Below are 21,268 nucleotides of genomic sequence, written 5' to 3'. Positions count from 1 at the left end.
GAAAAAGATTATCTATTCTGAATGATACTTTGCAAACTCATCATGGGCACTGAAAGTCAGGTCAAACTCTTTCACTGATAATTACCAGTAATAGAGGCTGCAGAACAAAATTGTGCCCTCACACATTTGCACAAGCCTTTTATACTCCTGTAAGGTGATGCAGTTACAATTTGGTCTGCTCTCTCTGCCACTGCTACCATACCTTTTAATGCTGTCACCTTATCAGCAATTACAACCCAGGCAGCTTGGGATCCACAATGCAGGTGAGAGAGTTACAAATCTGTCAGAAATTTGGGGAATTGGAGAAATTTGTGCATCAAGCACTTGAAATCACATTTGCTGTCAACATAAGTGCTCACATATTATGTCTCGTGAAATGAGGTTTACAGAGCGGTTGACAAAGGCTTCCTCTGTCGACCGATCTGCGTCTTGACTGCTGCGCTGGGCTGACAATCAACTGAGCTGGCGCAGCACAGCGGCCATTTTTATTTTAATGAAGCTGGGGATATTTAAATCCCCGCTTCATTGACTATGTCGGGTAGCCTATTTTACATGCCTCTGTCGGCAGAGATATATAGTCTAGACATACCCAGAGTGAGAGGATGAAAGGAGAGGTAGAAGACAGAGAACTTAAGTCTGAGAGTAAGCCCTAACAGCTTGAGAGCAGAAACAGTGGGGAGGGAGTCCTAGAAGGCGTGGTGGGACCCCCTAACCCAGAAATGAATGGCAATCTCCAGCCCTGGAAGGAGGCAAGCTACCAGCGCAGGCAGTGGCCAGGGAAAGAGGAGCCCTTGCCACATGACACAATCACCTCAAAGCAAAGGATATACATGAGCTGTGCTGCTGCCATGGAGAGGCTGGGAAGTGTGCTACCTAGCAACATGGCAAGGAATGAAGGGAAAGGGATGTATTTGGTGGCAGTGAAGGGGGAAAAAAGAGATCTGATGCTGAGATATTTTTCTTACTTCAAACTAGAAAAATAAGATTTAATGTATACAACTCAGTTCAAATGTTAGTCTGCATCAGCTAAAATAACTTCACATAATACTTTGGGATAAATTAAATTATTCGAAAAGGACAGAGGTGTTCACCAACCAAGCTACTACAAGACAGATGCATTTTTGTGTTCAGAAAGCCATTTTGAGGTGAAGGTTGGCTTTTTGGCTAACACACAGAAATATGGTACACCTGAACCTCTTTAATCTGCCAACCCTGAGAAACAGGGTTGCCAGATTAAAGATTTTGTCAGGCCAGAGAGGGTGTGGAGGGAGAGGGAGGTGCATTTTCCTGGAGATTTGCATCCCTTGCTGCTCCCTAAGGGCATGTCTACACTGGGGAGTTATATCGAAATAACTCCTCTTATTTCAAAATAAGGCAAGCGTTCACACAGCAAGTCCATTATTTTGAAATTTTCAAAACAACAGGTTGTTTATTTTGAAATAATAACCCCTGCTTATTATGAGAATAATGCCTATTTCAAAATAACTTATTTGGAAATAATCTCATAGCGTAGACGTGGCCTGGGAGCAGCAGGGAAAAACTTCTGGCAGAGCTTGTTATGGTGCAGCTGAGCGGAGAGGGAGCGGCCACACACACAGCCACTTTCTTCTCCCCCTGCCCATACCATGGGTGTTCCCTAATTAGGGATACCCAGAGTTCAGTGTACTAAAACATTCCCCAAAACAAAAAAATCTAATCTTTACATCTACCAGAATGAATCTACGAAATTGGTGATCTCCAAAGCATTATAAGAGAAGGCATTAGAATTTAGTTTACAGTGTAGTTGCAACATTGTGTATTTTGCCTAAAAGAGTAAAAACAATCCTGTGATAATTTCTATTAGGAAATAATAATGGTAAAATACGAGGGACCAAGTAAAGTGCTGTTTATATTCCATACTTTACTAAGTCGTAAATAATCTTTTCAATATTGCTTTCAACTGTGCTTCAGTAGAACACAACAGGATGTCTGTATGGCAAAGAAACACATAAATTCACTCTTTCCTCTTCATTCCATCTACTAACAACTCATCTCAGCTTTTGTTCATTCTGCACATTGGATATTGCAACTTCTATTCTCTGACATTCCTCACCCATCCTCCTCTTCCACTCCACTGCAAAAATACTCCAACTTTACCAGATATTATGGCCCTACACTCAAGAAACCCTTACCCCCCCCCCACACCAAATTCAAAGGTTGTATGACCACTCTGTTCCTGACCCCAGTAATGCTATTGGTTTAAGTTTTTTAAAGATATTCCAACACGGTTTTAGTTCAGCTGCCAGTAACAGAGATCCCTACTCTCAATGAATGTCTTTCCAGCATGAGGTACCAGAGCTGCTTTTTCAGTTATAAGATGTTAGCTCTTGTATAATACCAAATACATTTTCCTTCCCCCTCCCTCCAAGCCCCATTTTCTATTAGAACAAAGATATTACCTTTCCAGCTCCCAGAGAAACCAACAAGTGTACAAGGCTGAATTGTTCCTTATCCAGTTTATTGTCATGGAGACAGGCTTGTAACATTTACTAAATTAGTGGAAAGAGAACAGAACTGGAAGACAGGCTGTTTTGCAAGCATATATCTCCTTGGGGTATAAAGTGCCAGGATAACTTCAGATCAGCCCACACCATAGAAGCCAGCACAGAAAGCTGATGATCAAGTAGTTCAGAAGCCACATGCTGTACATGTACTTGACTTTCCTTACAGCAATAGGAAAGGACAGGGTTGGAGGTGGTTCCTGTGCCCACCCCCCACCAAATGATCTATTCAGATAAATTGTCATGGTAACTAAATTCATATACCAAGGAAAACAGAGAGTTCAGGGAGCTTTTGAATATAAAAGCCAAATCCTTCTGAGGCTGGGAAAAATTAAAGCTGCAGTGATCGCCTCCCCTGAAAGAAATACACCAGCTCATGAGTCTTTCTCCTAAGGTGTTATTGGCTTGTTGGTGTTCTTAGCTTTATTTCTTATACAAACGCATTTTTAGTTTAAGAATCCAACCAATAGACTTGCAACCAAAAGTATCTAATTTGTCAGACGTTTAGCTTTCTCCAGATGATGTAATCTTATCTAATATACTTTCATTTTTGGTACTTGTGGTTCAAAACTGAAAAACCATTTTCTGATTATTAAAATTCCATCAGAAGTAATAGTTGGTGGTGCCTTTATCAAAAGAACCTGCTCTTATAAATCAAATTCTGTTTGCTTTTGGTTTGCACTGACCTGTGTGTCACTTTAATACAAAGTGCAACATTTTAATTCATTATTTGAACAAGGACTTGCCAGAGCTCACTGCTTTATAGGTCTCCTGGATCTTCCCCTCTCTCTCTAAGCAGACAGCAAGGCACATCCAGCACACTTGTCTTCCACAGACTTAATTTCATACCATTGCTTTTGCAGAAGAAAATACAGCTGTAATTTTGAAGTGAATTTAATCTAACCTGCTGGAGAATGGGTGTGGAGGATGGTGGGAAAGTAGTTTGTTGGAATTCACAACTGCATTCATGTGTGTAGTTTATAACCCTGCTAGTGTATCAGTAATCTATACCGTCCAATAATCAAGCAAGTCCATTAGCTGAAACTGTCAGGTTAATTTATGCTACTCTTATCAGGTGACCTCTCCTGTACTGGGCTGCTCAGAAGCATGACTCAGCACAAATCTTCTAGGGAAACCCAATCAGTACCCTTAACACCGCTTCCTTCACTAAATGTTGTATTACATGCAACAGAATGCACTTTTTAAATGAATGGTGTTTGCTGCATGACAAAGCTCAGCAGATGTGTATCCGATGGCTTCACATCAAGTGTGACTAAGTGTCCCCAAAATAAGTACACTGCAACAATTATCCTGAAAAGTATACAGTGCAAATACTGAAGAAAAAAGGATTCTCTTGATAATTTAAGAACCCCTTACTTCATAATGGGAAGAATTTGATGTAAATCTAAACATACTACTATTTGCACAATATAGGTCTCATGCAAGAAACCTCACGCCATGGCAGATATAGGCATTTATTAAGATAAAAAAATCTCAAATATTAAATGACATTAAGGCATTTCATATTCAGTTACTGTTTTTGTAATAAAGAAGGTTTTTTCTTTGAAACAAGACAACAAACTTGTAACAAAATGTTTTCCCAACACATGGGGCAGTGGTTATTTTTTAATCAGTGTCCTATAACTCATACAATAAAATCCTCATTGTAAATGATTGGTTATCCAATAGAAAAAGCCACCAAATCATAAAAATCAGAAATTGACTATCAGTAAGACAACTTCACACAAACACCCTAGCCTCCTGTAAAGATACATGTGAGAATGACACCACCACACTGAGCTGAACTAAAAATGCATGCTGGTATTGTAGCCACTTTTTTCTTTGATTGTATCTAGAATAGGGAGCGTGTTCCTTTTTGAACTAGCATTTACAACTGTCATGTGCTGCTACCTTCTCTACCCTTGTCTAGTTGAAACTTTGAGCTAATTAATCAAAACCACAGTCAGAAACTTATTCTGCTTTCAGATAATAGCATTACTGGCAAACCGATGGGAACTCAGATGTATCATCACCCAGGGGCAGCCCGTCCATATAGGCGAACTAGGTGATCGCCTAAGGTGCCAAGTTAAATGGGGTGCCAAATTCAAGTTAAATGGTGGCGCAATATCGTTGAGAGGCTTGGGGGTGGAGGCGCTGATTACATGGTTCGCCTAGGGTGCCAGTTGCTGGCAGCTAGTCTAGAGCCGCTCCTGTCACCACCACATGTAGGCAGTTCAATTCACTTAGAACAAGACCAAAATCTTTAGGCGCTCTCTAGACTCATTTTTTGCTGGTAAAACTTCTGTTGGCTTGGGGGGGGGGGGGATACAACCCCGACAGACATAAGTTTCACTGAAAAAAGCACTGGTGTGTGGCCAGTGTGGGGTTTGTTGGTGGGAGTGGTTTAATTATGCTTCCTCGGAACGGCTACACAGGGGACCTTACAGTAGCATTACAGCATTCTGCTGTAAGATCAATAGCATAGACACAGCTCTCTTCCACAACGAGCAGCTACACTGGTTACAACAGAGCAACTGGAGCAGCACAGCCACACCAATGTGAGATGTGCAATGTGGACATAGCCTAAAGGTCTAGACAAATCCTTGGTTATAACTGTGTAGTATTCCCTTTCTGCATTTGTAGAGGAACAAATCATGAAGGCTTTGTTTAAAGAGTTTATTTATTTTAATGTACTATATGCTGTCAAGTGATTAATCACTTTTAATGTTTTTATTCCATTGGAATGAGAACTTCAGGAAATGGTCAAAATAGCAGAGGATTCACTAACAGAATTTTACTATATTCTTACTACAGAGTAAAACAATATAAATTAACACTGCATATTTTCACTATCCTTTTCAACATTCAGCAGAAAGCAAATAGGTTCTCTCAACATTCTGTATAAAAATGTCACACTTATCTTCTGTTTAAGGCAAGTTTTTGTTTATGAAGAAAGATGTAAGACCAGAATAATCTCTGGATAAGCATCTGTGGTCAGGTTTAATAGTTAGGAAACTGTTCTTTTATAAAATGTTCCACTCTAACAAGAGCAAAAAGCTATTAAAAGAAAGATGTTGACCAAAATTGCACTGTATTAAAAGGTGAAGTTTCCTTGTATCAAAATCCATTATTCATCATCTTTAGAACCCGTTTTGCTTAACTATAAAAGACAAAGAAAAAATGTTCAGACATATTGCATTTATTAGGCATTAGAAACTATATTTTTATTTTTCACTACATACAGGCATATTCAGTTACTAGTACCAACTCACCAAGCTAATGCATCTAAAAGTTAAAATGACTCAAAACTAATCCTTTATAGCTTATACGTTTATATTTCATTGACCTGTGAACTTAAGACTCCGCTTTCCCATATTTTATGAACAATTTTATATCCAAAACATAGTACATTCTGCAGTTAATCTTAGACCAGTTTAAACTTTGTGAAAGACAGTACCAGAAATTATTAATGTTTCCGTTTAATAAGAAAAGGCTGATTCCAAAAGTGTGTGGGGATTGGTAAGTCAAATAGTGCAGTTTTTAAAAAGTATCCCACACATTTCTACAACAGTCATTAGTGGATTATTTAGTGTTTAAAAACTGTGACAATGCTCACTTGTATTTAATTAAAAACCATATTTGGTGGGCAATGTGACCTGGTTTCTAAAGATCAAATGTAATACTTAAAACAGTTGTAGTCCTATCAGGAAAATTCTCTGAAATTCAAGACATCTGTTCTAAATAACTACTTTCAATTGTGAAGCCTTTCATTCACAAAAATATTTCTGTATCACTCACTGCTGCAGTTTTAACATAGTATTTAATCAAATATATTTTGTTATAAAGTGGAACTTGTTAAAAATAGCAATGTCAATTTATATTCCAGCAGCAGAAGTAATGAAGTGGAAATGGCAAATGAAGGAATTAACAGATCAATATTGTTGGATTCCTTGTACTACCCATCCTATCTGTATTCATCTCTCTCGTCTTATAGTTAATGTTTTTTAGCTCTGTTAGTACAAACCTAGCATAGCAGGGTCCTGATCCTAGGTGTTACAGTAATACAAATCAATAATTAATAAGTGGGCGGGAAAAAAAGGCAGAGGTGACAGGCACGCAGGAGACAGGGTAGCTGCTGCTTAGAAGAATTACAATTCCTGAAGCGGCCCCTTGCTTCTACTTATTGAGGAATCTGTAAATCTTGGCTGCATCCCTATTAGTTGCCCATTTGAAGACAGCACATTCAGTGCATTCTGGAATTTACAGCTGAAAGTTCTCTCCTCAAAAACTTAATCTGAAATGCTCAAAAGATACATTTCCCCTTTAAACTCAGGGTATAAGACAGTTAACGCTTTCAGATTAAATATATCTTAAATTTCAGAAGAGATGTATTTTTAAAGCTTTGTAAGAGACTATCCATAGGATTTATGGAGAAATGGATAAAAGTCAATTTTTGCAGATTGAGAGACAATTTCTAAAACTTGAAATTACTTACATGCTGGATTGTATACAGAATTTAATCAGAGACCACAGTCACATCCAAATGTTGTAGGAAGAAAAGCAAGAAAAGACAGATTAAATATAATTTATCACTACATCTGCAGAAAAATAATGTTTTTATGCAACAGTTTCACAGTTGTAACAGTCATACTACCTTAATTACATCTACCCAGTTCCATCCTCGAGGAAGCTCTCCTTTGTGATCTATAGAAGAAATAGCATTTATTTTCAGCTCTCAGACTGCAAAAGGCAGACTCTAGCAAGATGTTACAATTTTAAGAACTGAACTCTCATATTACTGGTCTGGTCAACACAATATCCGACAAGTGACTGCATGGAAAGCAAGACACTCATAGTACAAATTTGCGGCAGGTGTAGTGTGCAACTCTGTGCGAACTTTCCCATTCAGGAACTGAGGTAAATAAGCAGAACTAATTGCCATATCACTGCTATGTCAATCAATTTTGTGTGTCAGATTGCTGTCACTGATGAAAAACTGTTTGGTAGTTTTATGAGCAAAGCAAGTGAAGACTGGGATGAGACCCAATTCATTCTCTTGTGACCCAAGGTGTATCTGAATCTGTCTTTGAATGTACAAAACTAACCCAAACACACGGCATTATTTCCTCAATTCTGTAAAAGGAGTAGACTATATTGAACAAACCTGTTCTGTCTGCTAGCTTTCGTTTCTGAGTTTTGGACAACTGTTCCTTTTTGTCTCTTTTCTTACTTGATGGAGCTATTTCTTGAGTTCCAGCTGAGACATTATTGCCTACAGATGTCTGAGAGGAAGAAAAGGTATAATTTAAATGTTTCTCCAACAATGACTGAACTGACAATTGATAATTAAGGTATCACCATGATGGGTAAATTACAAATAATGTTTGTAAGATTTCTTATTGAGACATTCCAAGTATTTTTAATTACATTACTACTGAATGCTGTCTGTGCTTTATCATCTAAGTTTTCAGCTGCAGTTTAAAAGTAGTCTGCTATATATCTGAGAGAGTTTATCTGTCTATGCATCTATGTAATTGCTCAAGAAGTCCCCTAAACAGTCTGGGACTGTCCCAGCTTTGAACCTCCCACCCTCAGGTGCCTTTTAGGGAGGATGGGGGGGAGGGTGCTGAAATGATCCCCTCCCCATTCATTGTTCGCCTTTGTCAGAAAGCCAGGGGAAAATACAGTTTGCTGCATTCCTCATTCTGGTTGGAGAATGCAGGGAACAGATGGCCTGGCCTGCCCCAGTTGGGAGACATGTACCCCCACCCCTGTCTGTGCTCACTGGAGCTGCAGCAGAGAGGCGCTTCTCACCTGGCCTCCAGTTGCTGCGGTGGGAGAGGGCTGGGGTAGTCCTCTCTGGGGCACCCTTCATACTGAACCCCACATTACCAGCCCCACCCCCGAGCAATGATTTAAATGAAGAAAAACAAAAAACTGAGTTCAAGACTCAAGCAATGCCAGGTTAATCTTCTATATTTTAGTACTATATATTTCTAATGTTCTCACTGTTGTATCTAAATTGTACAAACCCCACAACATGCCCTGACTTAGTGGGGATAGAAGTGGTTCCGTGTAAATATTGCCAGTACCACTCACTCCTTGCAACACCCTTTTAAATACCTGAAAACTGCTATCATGTCCCCCCTCAGCCTTCTCTTTTCTAAACTAAACAAGCCCAATTCTTTCAGTCTTCCCTCTTAGTGCATGTTTTCTAGGCCTTTAATCATTTAATGCTTCCTTCTTTCTCAGACTCTCTACAGAGAAAAACTACATCAACAAGGGTCCAAATCTAGAGGCTTCTCTCTCTCTCTTTTTTTTTAAAAATAAGATAACATGTAGAAAATGTGAATTGGAGGCTGGACAATAAGAAACATAAAGCTTCCAATTTTAACTGGCTCAAATGGAAGCTCTTGGGAATCAGAATATCTATGTTAGGATAATTCTAACCTAGTTCTGAACAAAATTATAAATCAAATAGATAAAAATTGGTGCATATGTGTTTTTCTAAAAATAGATTTTTGTCAAGTTTCCCACTCCAGATGAAATGCTGCTTTTAACAGATAGGGTTAGAAGAGATGGTTTTAATGAAATCACTTTGAGCAGAGAATGTGCTTCATGTTCTCTAGACTACTGAGCTACTTAGAGTAGAACATAGAAGTGTTATCTAAGAAATTTAATATTTTTATTTCCATCAGCTAAATATTTTTCACATTCATTGTAACTGATTTGTTGCTTCTGTTATTCCTTCCCTCGCTCTTCTGCTCAAACCCAAGCTATCAGCCTAGCTCATCCATTCAAAACCCACTTTGGCTCTAACTGACTTTCTTTGGCACTAGTTCTATAGTCACCCTGGTTCTCTGTGTTAGATTAGGAAGTGTTTCGAATCACTGCTGCTCTCATTTTTCTCATAGGGCACATCTACACAGCAGGGCAAAAGTCGAATTAAGCTAGGCAACTTCAGCTACATCAACTACTGCGTAGCTGAAGTTGAAATAGGTTAATTTGGCTTTTGGCACTGTCTACACAGCAGGAAGTCAAAGGAAGAACATTCTTCCTTCACTCCTCATGAAATGAGGGTTACAGGAGTCGGAGTAAGAAGTCCTCCAGATTGATATTATTTTGAAATAATGGCTTGCTGTGTAGACGCACATTTCTTAAATTTAAAAACAACATCAATTAATCTAAAATAATGCTGCTGTGTAGATGTGCCCATAGAAACTTTTTGGTAAGAGGATGAACACTGAATACTTCAGGTCACACCCGCAGAGCAGTGATACACTTCCTTCCATCTACTTTTTCCTAGCCGTTATCTTATTGACATACACATTGATTTGCACCTCATAGATATGCTCCAGAAATTTTCTATAACAATGTGAGATGTTTAAACTTATAGTAACTAACCTTTCCATTCCTTTCGTTGTATTATAAAGAGTTTTTCTAAATCTGAACTTTTTTTAATACCCCAGTTATAGACTTACCACAATATGAACAGGTTGATTTTCCATGAACAATTCTTTATTATCTTTGGCATATTCAAAAAGTGTATATGTCATGGCAGTTCCAAGATTAACTTGAACTTCTTCCATTAATTTATCTAATATACTTTGTTTTACAGCTACAGATCTAGAAGAAAACCATAAAATCCAATTACAAGCTCAAAAGAATTAAAGAATATGGTCAGAGAAAGACCACATATAAAACTAAAATGGAACTACTAACTGAAATACTTACATAGTGTTGTTGAAGAAAGCATTCATGGATATGTTTGGAGCTGTCTGTGGGTATGTTTCTGGCCATGAAATTTCTATTAGGAAAGCTTTGGGATCACCATTGTCACCTATCTGAAAAGAGATGAAACATTTTACAATGGGCAGTCTGTTTATCATCAAACCTTAAAAATAAAGTGGGTGGGGTTACCTCTTTCAGTATATTAAAAAAACCCTTTTCCTGAAGGACGACAGTGAAGTCATCACATGACACTGTGTCCCGCCTGCCTCCTCTCGCTCTCTCCTCCCACCCCTTTCCCAGTTCTAGGATGCTGTGCAGTGCCTCCTTCCTCCCCCCACCCCTGTGCTCAGTGGCTGGGAGAAGAGCACAGGGCCTAAATATGCTCTATATTAAATATAGTTCATATTTACCTTGACTCAAAGTTTCAAATTTCTTCATAGTAAGCTTTCTGAGAGTAGCAACATGCCACACATTACTATCCAAGATATCTGTCATAAGGATGTTAAAGACTAGTCAACTATCCGATAAGCAAATGCTTATCGGATAGTCAGTTGACTAGTCAATTTCCTTCCTTCCCTTCCCCCCACATCCCTTGCTGCCTCTAGCTGATAGGAGGGGAAGAAGGGGTACTTCAAAGTGGCAATGCTGCACAGCTGAACTGGGGATCAGCTGTGCGGCGCTGCCACTTTGAAACCCCAATAACTTTAAATGAATGATATATTACACCTAATTAAAGCTCCATGTGGTCTTACCCTATACTGAAAGGAAACAGGACTAAGTTCTCTGAAACATTCATCTCCTTCATAAATAGAACGTAATGCTTCTAGCTCCATCTGAAAAGAACAGGTGGATGAAAGGTTAGGAATTTCAATACAATATTAACTTTAAAATTCTTTCAAATGCTTTAAATAAAACAGACGAGTGTCAGCATAATATACAAGTAGTTTCTCTCTCTCTCAACCCACTTCTTTAGATGAGATAATCTTGGGTCATGTCTCAAGACCATCTCACCTGAAATGGGTTTTGCCCACAAAAGCTCATGATACTATCTATCTATAGATATATAATGTTAGTCTCTAAGGTGCCATAGGACTACTTGTTTTTTAAGTTCCATGGCTACCCCTCTGAAACTTAAGCATGATATACCAAAATCCACATTTTCTGTTTTTCATTAAAAACAAAGAAATTAAAATGCAGACAACAATTGATCTAAGATATCCTGACTATTACTGAAACAAAACACAGGACGATGTAGTGCTTTAAAGAGTAACAAGGTGGTTTATTAGTTAGTCTTTAAAGTGCTACATAGTCCTGTTTTTTGTTTCAGCTACACCAGACTAACACGGCTACATTTCTATCACTGGCTATTACTGTACTTCTATAATCCAATTTTAGGGTTGTAGAATAGGACCTCAACAAACTTGGCACACTAGTCTGAATACAATTTACTTTTCTGCAAATCCAATCCCTATCTTGGCACCTTTTTCCGGCAGTCCTGAAGACCGCTTTTAAAAAACAAACAAACAAACAAACAAACAAGCTTTATTCTTAGCTTCCCACAGGAAAAGGCCAAACATTTGTTTCAAGAACGTATCTATCCTCCCTATATTATTTTCTACAGAACTACAGGGACAGGATTCCATAACTGAGAAGATCCCAGAAAAACCTACTAATCGCCAAGTACCTATCCCAGGACGATTTTCTGCAGGGCATATGCAGTTACTAGACTCTACCCAGAGCGTACCCAATGTACATGCTCAATGTACGAAAGCATTTTAGAGAATTTACCAACTCCACGGATAACTGCACGATGGCATCCAAGAAACAAGGGGGCTGACGTGGGATTCACCTGACGGGTAAATGCTCGGGGGCTGACCTAAAGTCTCGGCCAATCTTGGCTTCACAGAGAAGCGGCAGGGAATCCCGCCTGCAGCCAGGCTACCGGCGGGAGGGCAGCGGCTCTGGCTGGCGCGTGTGGGGTCAGGCTGGCGAACCCCGCTCCCGGGGCTTGTTCTGCACCCGCTTTCCGAGGCGGGTTTATGGGGGGGGGGGTTAAAGTTAATCCGCGATCGCCAGGCGGGCACAGCCCGGAGTCGGGGGCAGTTTCGGTCCCCCAGAGGGTCGGCGTCTCACCTCCTGGTCCTCGTTCGCCGCCATGGCCCCGGGCTGGGAGTCCCTGCCTCGGCCCAGGGGCTCACAAGCCACCCGCAGCCGGGAACCCAGGCCACACGGGCGCGCATGCGCAGCCGCCCGACAGCCAAAGCACACCTCACTGGCTCCCCCTCAGCCAGGGCTGCTGTATTGAATGCCTATCTCTCGCTATGATCGGGCTCGTCTGTGACAACGTTATCAATCCCGCTCGGCAATTGGCTAATTCTTGCGGCCTCGCCTCTGTCCCCTTTTTTCATTGGTTCCTACCCGGGTTATCGAGAGTTCAGGTTTGACTTTTTTTCTTCATTGAGCAGGGAACGCTGATTGGTGGCACGGGCTGTCACTCCTAACCTCTTGTTTCCGCAGGTGAGGTTCTGGCTTTCAGTTGCTACCGGCCGGCCGGTGCTGCGGGTTGGGGGCTCGCGGAACGCCCGCCGGGGGCTGCTGTTGGCTGCGCCGCCCGTCCCGCGGGGAAAGGTGCGGGGCTGGCAGGAGCAGGGAGAGGCGGTGGCGGGGCCGGGGCGGGGTCTCTCGCGGCGGGAGGGGGGGGGGCGGTTGTTCTTGGTGTTTGTCTCCCGCTGCCCCCGCTCGTGCCCGTTACTGGGAGGTTGGGCAAGCGCCACTGACCCCCTCCCCCCCAGTGGGAGCAATAGTGGCCCTTTTAATATCAGGTTCTAAACGAAACAACGCTCTGCACGGTGGGCCCCTCCCCCGCCCAGCGAACGGCGCCTGTCGGTAGATACTGAGTATGGAGCTTTTCAGAGCAGGGGTCATCTCTGTACAGTGTATTGCATCAAACCTGAGGCTGGTGCTAAAAAACCCAGTGCCACCATGGTGAGGTCGAACATGCTTGTTGCTCCATACAGTACCTAGCCCATGCAAAGCCTATTTAAGCAGGCTGTTTCTTAGTGTGTAAGAGAGAGAAGCCATGGCCTGCAATTGACTCTGCAAGCTCCTATATTTGCTTATATAGCTCCAGCTGCAGGATTGGGGCCATCAGAGTTCTCAGACCATCTGCTATCTACCTTTTCAATTTCACATCTTGGGGCAGGGAGTATTTGATGAACTTATTTGTTGTACATCTATAGTTAGTGGCTGTTTGGCTTACTCTTTTAATAATAGTGAAAGTGTTTGAGCAGTATGAATAAAAACAGATGTTTGATCTTAATTGAGATGTACTGCATGTGTGCCCTCCCCTTTCTGGTTCTTTTATGCCCTCCAAAAATTGATTGATTGTTGGAGTTTTTTAAAATAATCCCTGCATCTAAAACTGTTTGCATTCCTTTACACAAATGCATTTTAAGTTGCACGAGCAGGCTGGATTTAATTTGGAGCCTATCTAAAAAGACTGGTTTAATTTTTTTTAAAAGATAGTTTTCCTATCTCATAGGAAATGGCATGTTTGAAAAGAGATTTGAAATACAGGGTACTTTTGTTTTTCAGGCATTCTGTAAAACCTCAAGATGAGCCCAACACAGTGGGACTTCCCCGTGGAATTATGTTGTCGGCCTATGGCCTTTGTAACCCTCACTGGCTTGGATGTAGTGTATAATGCTGTTCATCGTGCAGTTTGGGATGCCTTTTGTGCAAACAGAAGAGCTGACAGAGTACCAATTTCTTTCAAAGTGCTCCCTGGTGACCATGAGTATCCCAAATGCAGAACAAAGGTACATAGTTTGTGGAGGTTTTTATAAAGTCTTAAAATATACTAAACACGTTATGAAAACTATCTTCCTGTCAAGTAACGAGGAGTCGTGTGGCACCTTATAGACTAACAGATGTATTGGAACATAAGCTTTTGTGGGCAAAGACCCACTTTGTCAGACGAAGTGGGTCTTTGCCCACGAAAGCTTATGTTCCAATACATCTGTTAGTCAATAAGGTTCCACAGGACTCCTTGTCGCTTTTACAGATTCAGACGAACATGGCTTACCCTCTGATACATTACTGTCAAGTGTTTGCTATTTGTGATTTTTTTTTTTTTTTGGTAAATCTTCAGTCATAATAAATCTGAAAGCATTGCATGGTAAAGGGGCACTGTAAGTCTTAAATCAGCAATTAGGACAGAATTTTAATGTCAAGTATCCAAATTTTAGATGTTAGAAAAAAATTAAAATTTGTTTGCATGAGAGCAAAATACAATCTGTACCTCTATATGCAGCACTACAGTGAAGTTGAAACAGTATCACAGTAGTTGATAAGCAGCATAGTCCAGTGGTTACAGTGAAATGCTGAAAATCAAGAAACCTAGATTTTATTCCTTAATTTTCTTTTTAATTGACTGTGATTTAGGACAAGTAACTTGCCTTTTGTCAGTTTTTCTTCCTGTGAAATGGGGGTAATACCCATTTTATTTTATAAAACATGTTGTTATCTTTACATGACAGATACTACAGGTTGGACCTCCATGGCCTGGTAACCCCAGGACCTGACCAATCCCACATCAAGGTTTTGCCCGACCAGAGGAGATCATTTCTGGCCCCCCTGATGCTAGCCCCCTCTGGCTCTGGTCCGATCACTAGCCTCCCAGCCAGCTCTCCTCTCTTGCTGGCAGGGGTAGATGAGAATTTTGCAGGGCCCAGGGCAGCACAATTTCACGGGGGGCCCCCCTCAGAGAAAAAATAGAAAAAAGACCTCCGCCCTATGCCCACTCCTCCAGTAGCCCCACTCTGATCATGTAAGCTACCCCTCCTCATCTCCTCTCCTAACACCTCCCTACACGCCTGCCCTGCCTCTCTCCTCTGGTGCTGGTCCCTCCCCTCCAGGTGTCTGCCCTTCTGCTTCACTCCTAGAATCCTCTGGCACCTGCACCTTCCCTTATCCCTGCACCCTCCTGGTGCCTCCCCTTTCCCTCACTGCCCCTGCGCCCTTTGCCCTCTTTTCCCCTGATGCCCACCCCCTCATCACTCTCTGCCCCCATTCTCCTCATGCCCCTGTGCCCTCACATATGCCTTGCTCCATCCCCACCTTCCTCATGCCCACCCCTCCTTTCAAGCCTTCTCCCAGCACCACCACCTCCCTCCTTTTGCCCCCCATGCCCTTACCCTCTCCTCTCCCAGCATCACCCTGTCCCCCCTTCCACTGACACCTCCCCTCCTGCCCTTTTCCTCATTGTCTCCACTTCGTCCCCTGGCATTTGTCTCTCCTCCATGCTGTCCCTTTGTGCCTTCCCCTTTCTTCTCATGACCTGCCCCCCTCCTCTCAAGCCCTTTCCTCTGCCATCCACCTTCTGACTTCCAGTTTGCAGGCTGACCGCGACCCCAGCCCAGGCTCCAGACCACGTGCCGAACTGAGCGGTGCAATGCTGAGCCGCGCAGTTTTAAAGTCCCGGGCCGTGATGTCATGCCACACCTGGGCATCTCCCTTCTCAGCTGTTGTGCGGCGTTTCAGCACGCTGCACATGCCCTCCCTCGGCCCCACATGACCGTACTGGCCAGCGCCGGGGAATTTAAAGTGCGGGGCTGCGGCGCCCTATCACGATCCCCCTTCTCCTCTAGCAGCCGCCAGCTGGCCCTTCGGTGGATGGCCCACCGGGAAATACCCAGTATCCCGTCGGGCCAGTCCGCTCCTGGTGCTGGCATGGGGCCTATTGAAGCGCGTGGCCCAGGGCAGCCACCCCGCTCTCCCTGCCCTGTATCCTCCGCTGCTCGCTAGCCCCCCACTGCCCAGTTAGCCCCTGCTGCAGCACCTTCCAACCCCACTGCCTCTGCATGCACCGAGGTCCTACTACCATGCTGGACAGCCCTGCTGATTCTGTGTACCGGGATCCTGCTGCAGTGCCCAGCTCCTACTGCTGTGCCGGGCAACCCCACTGCCTCTGCGTGCTGGGCTCCCACTACCCTACTGGGCAGACCCACTATCCTGCCACGAAGACCCACTGCCATATGTTGGTCTCCCGCTGCCCTACCAGCCTGCGGGGCTCCCTTGCACTAGCTCTCCACTGGGACTTTGTAGTCTGGCAATGCCAGACCAGAAAATCCCAGTTAAGAGAGTTTCAACCTGTTCCTAAGTGCATATTATTTTATTTTTCCCGAAGTTGACTTTTCTTTAGTTTCATAATCTCTTCTTCTTCTTCCACCTCTGTCACCTCCTGCTTATGTAAATCTATTTTTATAATATGTCTGTGGTGTACTTCTGGCCCTTGAGCCAGAATGGGGTGGAAAGAAAATCTCTTCATGCCGTCTCCCAGTGTTTTTCTCAGGAATTGAAATTGGAGGGGGTGTCAGGGCCGATGAGGGGTGAGACTGTGAGGGTGAAGGTGGGCTGTATGGCACCATAGTAAAAACTGAAAAATGTTTCATGACATTTAATTAGATTTAACTCATTTTAAAATCTCACAAATTAAAGTTGGCTATTCAAGCCTTCTATGAAGCACTACGTCTACATCCTTCTTGGTTTCTTGTTATAATTTTGCACAACTCTGTTAATGAACTTCTCAAATGCAGTGCATTCATCTTCGGTGGCTTCTTGTGTGTCCTGTACTTCCATTCCTTCAATTGATATGCTCATTAGTTCATTCACATGATCAGGCAGAAGGCGACTTCTGTCAGAACACAAAATTCTATTCAATGATGAAAAAGAATGCTCAACTATAGCTGTTGTGACTGGGAGTAGCAAGAGATGAATTCCTACTTCTTTCATCCCAGGAAACATAGCACAAAGATCCAGTCAAGCCACTAGTGATGATAAAAAAGAAGTTGAAGTCAAATCTTCATTCATTTGTCGTATGATATTCCACTCTGTTTTCAAATTCTCTATTCTGTCCTGAGCACATGGGAGCCCCATTACTGGTAGTACCTCACTCTACTCAGTTGTTGTCATTTTATAGGACAGGCATCTGTAAAAGCTACATAGCGGTTGAGTAGAATCTAGAAGTCGCTGTTGTAGATTTTTAAGAATCAAGTCTGTGTACTTTTTCAGTTGTCTTAACAAACACTTGTCCTCTTCGCTTAAGGATTCAGTATAAATGCCTTCATTAGTCAATTTCTGGACTGAAATCTTTGCTTCCTCCAGTACTTTTTCAGTGGATAGCTCTGTGATCCAAATGTAGCTTCTATTGCTGGACAAAGATCTTCTACTGTTGTAGCACATGCCTGGATGGCATTGTTTAATGACCCAAGTGGTTTCAACAGTAGGTTTACGAGAGAGAGAGAATGGTGGTAATCTTCTCTGAATGTAGTAGCAAAAGTAATCCACCAGCCTCACTACTTAGATCCATCCCATCTTGGTAGATACTTTCCAAACTCAGTAATAACGGCTGGAGTAATTTTAAGACAACAGCCAAGGATCGCTCATGAGAGAGCCTGCGGGTTTTCCCAGATTGGACTAATTTGAACTTTAGTCCCAGTGTATCTTCTATATTTTCCAAGATATTCAGTCTTTTTGGACTCTTGCTGAAAAAAGAATATAATCAAGACATTAAATTTATAGCTTTTAAAATGTCTTTCGAAGATTCTGCAGCTTGTACTAGTGCTAGTTGGAGTAGATGGCCTCTGCAATGTGTATAGGAGAGATTAGGGTTACTCTTGAGCAAAGCTTGTACTCCACCATGTCTTCCAGAGAAGTTTGCAGCTCCATCAAATGCACAAGCAACCATCTGTTTGGGGTCCTATTGACAAGCATTTAACTCTTCTAAGATGTGGGTTGTCACAGATGCAGCTGATGTGTTTTCTATAACTTGAACATCTAGAAATGCATCTGCTGGCTTACCTCTGACATCAGGATAACATACACAATGACTTGATGCCCACTTGCATTGGTGCATTCATCAGCCATGTATGCAAATATTTTGAATGTGGTGAGAAAGTTCGTCACTTCAACTGTTGAGTCTTTCAGTGTTGCACCGCATGCTTCTAGCTAGTCAGTTGAGTTTCTTGCAGAAAGATAATGAGCATTTGCTGATCTTGTTCGGAACCAGTGTTCAACTTCAGGATGAACAAGTGACAATGCACTTACCACACACTACAAACTGGAGGCCAATGTTATCTCTTGCTTAAATAGAAAGTATGATGCCACAGCCATGTTTGTTTGCGTGAACTGTGTTGTGTCTCCAGCATTCTTAACGGCCTCATTAAGTACTTCTAAAATTGGCTTTGAAAGAGGGCTTATAAGGCTTTGTGCATGTGGATGCAATCCAGAGGTCTGGTGTTTTGCTGCCTTTTCACGTAGTTTGTCAGCATTGGCTTTGCTGATCGGTCTGACAAACCAAGCTCCTCCACTTTTACCAGTTATAGCATTGGAAAGCTTTCCTTCTTCGTAAGCTTTTTTGCAAGAGGTGCCATCTTTTGTAACTTCAATAAATGGGAACATTTTGATCGACAAACGTCAGGAACTGCCTTTAGGTTTTTCTGAAGAGACGCTGTTTCTTCAGTAGGTAGCTGTATTTGTGCTTTGGGCTGGTTGGATGTAGGTACACCACTTGACTCTTCAGATGACATATTGATATATTCTTGGTTCTTGATGTGTTTAATTTTTGAGGCCTTTGAGTGGAAAAACTGTTGTATTGTTTTCATTTTCACTTTGACCAGTAATGTATAAAAGAGATATGAATAAATTAAATGTTTTGTTAGGATAATGCAAATTTAACATAAGGATAATGCAAAATACACCACAACACATAATAGAAAATATCATATTGCCTCTATATAAATCCATGGTACGTGCACACCTTGAATACTGGTGTGCAGATCCCACCCCATCTGGTCACCCCATCCCAAAAAAGTTATATTGGAATTGGAAAAGGTACAGAGATGGGCAACTAAAATGATTAGGGGTATGAAACAGGAGGAGGGATTAAAATGACTGGGAATTTTCAGCTTAGAAAAGAGAGGACTAAGGGGGAATTATGAGGGGGGGTCTATAAAATCTTGACTGGTGTGAAGAAAGTGAATAAGGAAATGTTATTTAATCATTCACATAACACAAGAACTAGCAGTCGCCCAATGAAATTAATAGGCAGCAGGTTTTAAAAAAACAAAAGGAAGTGCTTCTTCACACAACATAAAGTCAACCTGTGGAACTCTTTGCCAGGGGATGCTGTGAAGACCAAAACTATAACAGGGTTAAAAAAAAAACCTATATAAATTCCTGGAGAATAGGTCCATCAGTGGCTATTAGCCAGGATGGAGAGGGATGCAATATAAACTGTATATGCTTTTAAAGTGTGTATTAATGTTTCAAATTCAATTCAGATTTCCAAACAATCACTAAATTAGCATGTAACTAGTTCACAAAACTGGGGGGAGGGGGGTTGGTAGAAATTTGGGAGGTATACCCCCCCCATAAGAGGGGTGTAGGGAAATCCCTGCCATCTCCATTAGGGAGAGAGCAAGATTGTTGGAGGAAAGATAAAGTATCCCCAAGACAGACATGGAATTTCTCATACATATGCCAAATAGCACAAATAAATAGCATTGGTGACTTATTAAAATAAGTTAAATTAATATTTTCAGAGAACTTCCTATGAGTGGTACATTCCAAAAGGGATATTGAAGACTGGCTGGATGAACAAACATCTGAATCTGGTGCCAGCTCTTGTTGTGGTGTTCTATGAACTGGACTGGGATGAGGCACAGTGGAAAGAAAAACAGTCAGAATGTGCTACTAGAGTAGAAATTGTCAGGTACAGTTATTTTATTTGGTTATAAGTATCTACTGAAGTGTAGGTCACGAATTACTTATACATGTCCTAAAACAATTTTATCTTTTCTTTTGTTTTAAAAATACAATTTTACTCTGAGGTGAAAAGACTCCTTACAGATAAATTATAATTGAAATTTTATTTATATATATATATTATATAATATAAAGAGGCTTTAATGAAGTTTTACTTTAGAATGTAAATTAGCAAAAGTTGCTTGGCACTGCCTTTACTTCCTGTTTTCTGAAATCAGTGAGGCTATGCCTGTGCTACGGCTTTTGCCCAGAGTATGCAAATGAAGCACTGATTAGCATTTTGTCACACTTCATTTGTATAATCTATTCTGAGCCGATTTTGCACAAGGGGTTTTTGTGCAAAAACAAGCAGTGTGGACTTTTCCTTTTTGCGCAAAAAGGAAACGTCTACACTGCTTGTTTTTGCGCAAAAACCCTTTACACAAAAACAGCTCAGAATAGATTCTGCAAATGAAATGCAACAAAATGCTAATCAGCGCTTCATTTGCATACTCTCTGCCGGCAAAAGCTGTAGTGCAGACAAAGCCTGAGGTGGTGTAAAATGCAATTTTTACATGTTCCCTGTCGTTTTTCAGACACATTGTATTTTGTAGAAAATGTGTGCTTTTTTAATGGATAATTTTTAAGGAGACCAAAAGTCATTGTACAAATATGAAATGTGAGCTTGTCATTACAATTCTTCTATTTCAGGCAAAGTTTGCAAGGAAGAAACACAAAAGTTGCTGTAGTCTTGATTCAAAAGAAAACACCCTTACCTCCAGGTATGAAAAGGCTAATCAAACTGCAGTGCATGCAAATATGAGGACCAAATTTTCGAAGGGGTTTTAATGTGGCCATCATTTGTGCACTTGCATGCACAGTTCTCATGCACTGCACTCCTCCCCCCTAAAAGTTCTGAACTTTCTCTGAAAAATTGGCCGTAAAATCCCTAGTACTTTTTTCATTACCTCGCTCTAGAAGGAGTAGAGGAGGGGATTTAATGTCTAGCTTCCTATATACAGTATTAAGTCTAGTGCAAATATGGCTGTGCAAATATGGCTGTAACCTGTTCTATAAAGTGGTTGTAATTTAATGCTTACCTGAGATCAATTTAAAAATAAACTATAATTGCAGTTGTTTTAAAAGTTGCACAGAAGCTGTAGCATTTTGGTTTAAGAATATTCAAATGTCAG

At 41.4% G+C, this 21,268-nt stretch overlaps 2 protein-coding genes across 3 annotated transcripts in view; one reads left to right on the top strand and one right to left on the bottom strand.

Moving 5' to 3' along the window:
• Positions 1–4,001: 4,001 nt before the first annotated feature.
• Positions 4,002–12,564, bottom strand: RWDD4 (RWD domain containing 4). Its single transcript, XM_075930276.2, has 7 exons — positions 12,405–12,564; positions 11,024–11,104; positions 10,275–10,384; positions 10,022–10,166; positions 7,705–7,822; positions 7,036–7,244; positions 4,002–5,700 (listed from the first exon to the last, which is right to left on the bottom strand). The coding sequence occupies exons 1-6, from the start codon at positions 12,426–12,428 to the stop codon at positions 7,186–7,188; spliced, it is 537 nt and encodes a 178-aa protein (XP_075786391.1). The 5' UTR covers positions 12,429–12,564; the 3' UTR covers positions 4,002–5,700; positions 7,036–7,185.
• Positions 12,565–12,701: 137 nt separating this feature from the next.
• TRAPPC11 (trafficking protein particle complex subunit 11) overlaps positions 12,702–21,268 on the top strand; it is a 55,054-nt gene continuing 46,487 nt past the window's right edge. Inside the window, exons 1-4 of one of the 2 annotated variants that reach the window (XM_006130162.5) lie at positions 12,702–12,788; positions 13,866–14,089; positions 19,874–20,043; positions 20,787–20,857. In XM_006130162.5, coding sequence (XP_006130224.2) covers positions 13,886–14,089; positions 19,874–20,043; positions 20,787–20,857 — 445 coding nt within the window. In that variant the 5' untranslated portion in view covers positions 12,702–12,788; positions 13,866–13,885. Of the gene's footprint in view, positions 12,900–13,865; positions 14,090–19,873; positions 20,044–20,786; positions 20,858–21,268 lie in introns of both variants that reach the window. The other variant, XM_075930277.2, reaches the window with a different exon arrangement.

The sequence above is a fragment of the Pelodiscus sinensis genome, chromosome 4 (genome assembly GCF_052426305.1).
Source record: "Pelodiscus sinensis isolate ZL-2025 chromosome 4, ASM5242630v1, whole genome shotgun sequence".
Lineage (NCBI taxonomy): Eukaryota > Metazoa > Chordata > Testudines > Trionychidae > Pelodiscus > Pelodiscus sinensis.
Note: the sequence above shows the minus strand (reverse complement) of the source record. Positions and strands in the feature narration are given on the sequence as shown.